The following is a 5,055-nucleotide window of genomic DNA, read 5'->3' as shown; positions in this document are numbered from 1 at the left end:
CAAATGAAAATAAAATATGAAAGCAGCAAATGAATGTAACAGACCAAAGTAGCAAATGAAAAGAATAGATGAAAGTAACAAATAAAAACAATATATAAAAGTTGAAATTCACAGAAAAAGTAGCAAATGAAAGTAATAGATAAATGTACCGAACGAAAGTATCAAAAACGAAAGCAGTCAAAAGAAAGCGAGCAACGATTCCACAGCTCGTGCGGAAGCACACACTCTCTCTCTCTCTCTCTCTCTCTCCCTCCATAATAATTTCTCTAATTCCCCCCTCTTCTAAATTTACGCCTCTTCACCGAACAGGTCGTCCATCCCCAACGTTAGTGTGGCTGCGCAACGGGGCGATCGTGGGGGACTCCTACACCGTGGACCACCGGGGCCAAGTCAGGAACCTGCTCCACCTGGACAACCTGTCCAGGAAGTTGCTGGACACGTCCTACACCTGTCGTGCTAGCAACAGCAACATCACGCAGGCGCTGGACGCCACCGTCGCCATCAACTTGACGCGTGAGTTGGCCGTTTGGTTTTTAGTGGGGATGTTTCTTGTTTTTTTTTTTTTTTTTTTTTTTTTTTTTCTTGTGGGTGGGAGGGATGTGTGGGGGTTAGGGGAGAGCAGGTGGGTTATCAACCTGACACGTGAGTTGGCGGATTGGTTTTTGGGGATGTTTCTTAGCGGGGATTCTTGTTTTTTTTTTTCTTTGTTGGTCGGATTGGTTTCGGGATTCTGTTTTTTTTTTTTGTTCTGGTGCGGAATGGTTTCTGGAGGAATTCTTGTTATTTTTGTTCGGTGCGGGATTTGTGTTTCTGAGGATCTTGTTTTTTTTTGTTGGTCGGGATTTGGTTTCTGGGGGATTCTTGTTATTTTTGTTGGTCGGGGATTGGTTTCTTCTGGGGATTCTTGTTTTTTTTTTGGTTGGTGGGATTGTTTTCTGGGGGATTCTTGGTTTTTTTTTGTTGGTGGGGATTGGTTTTCTGGGGATTTTCTTGTTTTTTTTTTGTTGGTCGGGGATTGGTTTCTGGGGATTCTTGTTTTTTTTTATTGGTTCGGGGGTTTTGGTTTTGGGGATTCTTGTTTTTTTTTTATTTTTGGGTTGGGGTTTGGGGATTGGTTTCTGGGAGTCTTTGTTTTTTTTGTTGGTGGGATTGATTTCTGGGGATTCTTTGGTTTTTTTTGTTGGTTGGTGGGGATTGATTTTCTGGGATTCTTGTTTTTTTTCTTTTTTGTTGTGGGATTGATTCTGGGTGGGATTCTTATTTTTTTTGTTGGTGGGGATGGTTTCTGGGGATTCTGGGGAGATTCTTGTATTTTTTTTTGTTTTTTTTTGGTGGGGATTGGGTTTTCTGGAGGATTCTGTTCCTTTTGTTGGTGGGGATTGGTTTCTGGGGATTCTTGTTTTTTTTGTTGGTGGGGATTGGTTTCTGGGGATTCTGTTTTTTTTTGTTTGGGGGTGGGGATTCTGGGGATTGTTGGTTTTTTGGTGGGAGGGAAAAAAAATGGGGTTTGATTTCTGGGGATTCTTGTTTTTTTTTTTGTTTTTTTGTGGGGATCGGGGCATTTTTTTTTGGTTTCTGGGATGTTTGGGGATTCTTGTTTTTTTTTTTGTTGGTGGGGATTGGTTTCTGGGGATTCTTTTTTTTTTGTTTTTTTTTGTTGGTGGTTTGGGATTGTTTTTTTTTTTATTATTTTCTGGGGATTCTTGGTTTTTTTTGTTGGTGGGGATTGATTTCTGGGGATTCTTGTTTTTTTTTGTTTTGTGGTCGGGATTGTTTCTGGGGATTCTTGTTATTTTTCGTTGGTGGGGATTGTTCTGGGGATTCTTTTTTTTTTTTGTTTTTTTTTTGGTTGGGGATTGATTTCTGGGATTCTTTGGTTTTTTTTGTTGGTGTGGGGATTGATTTTCTGGGGATTCTTGGTTTTTTTTTTTTGTTGGTGGGGATTGTTTTTTGGTGATTCTTGTTTTTTTTTTGTTGGTGGGGATTGGTTTCTGGGGATTCTTGTTTTTTTTGTTGGGTGGGGATTGGGTTTCTGGGGATTTTTTTTCTTGTTTTTTTTTTGTTGTGGGGATTGGTTTCTGGAGATTCTTGTTTTTTTTTGTTTTTTTTTGGGGGTTGGGGATTGGTTTTCTGGGGATTCTTGTTTTTTTTTATTTTTGTTGTGGGGTTTCGGGGGGATTTTGGTTTTTTCTGGTGGGATTCTTGTTCTTTTTTGTTGGTGGAGGGATTGGTTTCTGGGGATTCTTGTTTTTTTTTATTTTTTTGGTTTGGGGTTGGTTGGTTGGGGGATGGTTTCTGGGGATTCCTTTTTTTTTTTTTGTTTTTTTTTTTTTTGCTTGGGGGAATTGATTTCGGGGTGGGGGATTCTTGTTTGGTTTTTTTTTTTGGTGGGGATTGGTTTCTGGGATTCTTGTTTTTTTTGTTGGTGGGATTGGTTTCTGGGGATTTCTTTTTTTTTGTTTTTTGTTGGTGGGGATTGATTTCTGGGGATTCTTGTTAATTTTTGTTGTGGGGGGGATTGTTTTCTGGGGGATTCTTGTTTTGTTTTGTTGGTGGGGATTGGCTTTGTGGGGATTCTTGTTAGTTTTGTTGGTGGGGCTTGGTTTCTGGGGATTTTCTTGTTTTTTTTTTTTTGGTTGGTCGGGGATTGGATTTTCCCTCTGGGGGATTCTTGGTTTTTTTTTTTTGTTGGTTGGGGATTGATTTGTCTGGGGAGTTCTTGGTTTTTTTTTGTTGGTTGGGGTGGGGATTGGTTTCTGGTGGGATTCTTGTTTGTTTTTTTTGATTGGTGGGGCTTTGGTTTCTGGGGATTGCTTGTTTTTTTGTTTGTATTGGGTGGGGGATTGGTATTTCTGGGGATTCCTTGTTATTTTGTTTTTTTTTGTTGGTGGGGATTGGTTTTCTGGGGATTTCTTGTTTTTTTTTTGTTTCTTTGGGGGATTGGTTTTGGGGATGGTTTCTGGGGATTACTTGTTTTTTTTATTTTGGGGGTTGGGGTGGGATTGGTTTCTGGGGGAGGGATTCTTGTTTTTTTTTTGTTTGGTCGGGGCTTGGTTTCTGGGGGATTCTTTTTTTTTTTTTTGCTTTTTTTGTTGGGGATTGGGATTTCTTGGGATTTGTCTGGGTTTTTTTTTTTGGTGGGGAATTGGTTTCTTGGGGATTTTTTTTCTTGTTTTTTGGTTGGGGTTGGTGGGGATTGGGTTTCTTTTTGGTTCTTCTGGGGATTCTTGTTTTTTTTTGTTGGTGGGGGTTCATTGGTTTAGTTGGTGGGATTCTTGTTATTTTTTTGTTGGTGGGGATTGGTTTCTGGGGATTCTTGTTTTTTGTGGTCGGGATTTTTTTTTTTTTGGTTATGGGGATTCTTGTTTTTTTTTTTTGCTGGTGGGGATTGATTTGTCTGGGGATTCTTGGTTTTTTTTTGTTGGTGGGGGATGTTCGTTTTTCTGGGATTCTTGTTTTTTTTTTGTTTGGTGGGGATTGGTTTCTGGGGATTCTTGTTTTTTTTTGTTGGTGGGGATTGATTTTTCTGGGGATTCCTTGTTATTTTTGTTGGGTGGGGGATTGGTTTCTGGGGATTCTTGTTTTTTTTTTGTGGTGGGGATTGGTTTCTGGGGATTCTTGTTTTTTTTTGTTGGTGGGGATTGGTTTCTGGGGATTCTTGTTTTTTTTTTTGTGGTGGGGATTGGTTTCTGGGGATTCTTGTTTTTTTTTTGGTGGGGATTGGTTTTCTGGTGATTCTTGTTTTTTTTTGGGGGGGGGGGTTGGCTGGGATTGGTTTCTGGTGATTTTCTTGTTTTTTTGTTGGTGGTGGGGATTGTTTCCGGTGATCTTGTTATTTTTTTGTTGTGGGGATTGGTTTCTTCGGATTCTTGTTGTTTTTTTTTGTTGGTGGGGATTGGTTTTCTGGGGATTCTTTTTGGGGATTTTTTTTTGTTGGTTTGTGTGTGGGGATTGGTTTCCTGGGGATTCTTGTTTTTTTATGGTGGGGGATTGGTTTCTGGTGATTCTTGTTTTTTTGTTTGTTTGGTTTGGGGATGTTTTTCTGGTGATCTTGTTTTTTTTTTGTTGTTGGTGGGGATTGGTTTTCTGGAGATTCTTGTTTTTTTTGTTTTGTTGGTGGCGATTGGGTTTTCTGGGGATTCTTGTATTTTTTTTTTTTGTTGGTGGGGATTGGTTTCTGGGGATTCTTGTTTTTTTTTGGTGGGGGATTGGTTTCTGGGGATTCTTTTTTTTTTTTGTTTTTTTTTTTGTTGGTGGGATTGGTTTCTGGGGATTCTTGTTTTTTTTTTTGTTGGTGGGGATTGGTTTCTGGGGATTCTTGTTTTTTTTTTGTTGGTGGGTATTGTTTTCCTGGGGTTATTCTTTTTTTTCGTTTTTTTGTTGGTGGGGATTGGTTTCTGGGGATTCTTGTTTTTTTGTTGGTGGGGATTGGTTTCTGGGGATTCTTGTTTTTTTTTGTTGGTGGGGGTTGGTTTCTGGGGATTCTTGTTATTTTTTTTTTGTTGTGGTGGGGGCCATTGGTTTCTGCCTGGGGATTCTTGTTTTTTTTGTTTTTGTTGTGGGGATTGGGTTTTCTGGGGATTTCTTTTTTTTGTTTTTTTTTGTTGGTGGGGATTGGTTTTTCTGGGGATTCTTGTTTTTTTTGTTGGTGGGGATTGGTTTCTGGGGATTCTTTTTTTTTTTTTGTTGGTGGGGATTGGTTTCTGGGGATTCTTGGTATTTTTTGTTGGTATGATTGGTTTCTAGTCTGTGATTCCTTGGGTTTTTTGTTTTTTTGGGGGGGGATTTCTCATTTTGGGGATGTTTCCAGTTGTTTTTTTTTTGTTGGGGAATTTTTTGTTTTTCTTAGGGGGGGGGGGGATGGTTTCTTGGATTTTTTTTTTGGAGGGGGAAGGATTGGTTTTTAGGGTTTTTTGTTTTTCTTGTTTTTTTGGGGGAGGTGGGGGTTAAGTGGAGGAGGTGGGTTATCACTTGACGTGTGAATTAGCGGATTGGTTTTTTTGGGGTGTTTTGGTTGTTGTTTTTTTTTTTTGGGGGGGATTGGGTTTTTTTTGG

General features: G+C 39.4%; 1 protein-coding gene across 1 annotated transcript in view; it reads left to right on the top strand.

The window, feature by feature from the left end:
- Window positions 1–5,055, top strand: part of LOC135195987 (hemicentin-1-like) — a 405,661-nt gene that overhangs the window by 301,079 nt on the left and 99,527 nt on the right. Inside the window, 1 exon segment of the mRNA XM_064222487.1 lies at window positions 310–513. Within this exon segment, the coding sequence (XP_064078557.1) occupies window positions 310–513 (204 nt within the window).

Source organism: Macrobrachium nipponense, chromosome 17 (assembly GCF_015104395.2).
Source record: "Macrobrachium nipponense isolate FS-2020 chromosome 17, ASM1510439v2, whole genome shotgun sequence".
Taxonomy (NCBI): Eukaryota; Metazoa; Arthropoda; class Malacostraca; order Decapoda; family Palaemonidae; genus Macrobrachium; species Macrobrachium nipponense.
The sequence above is the reverse complement of the archived record's forward strand: the minus strand, read 5'-3'. Positions and strand labels throughout refer to the sequence as shown.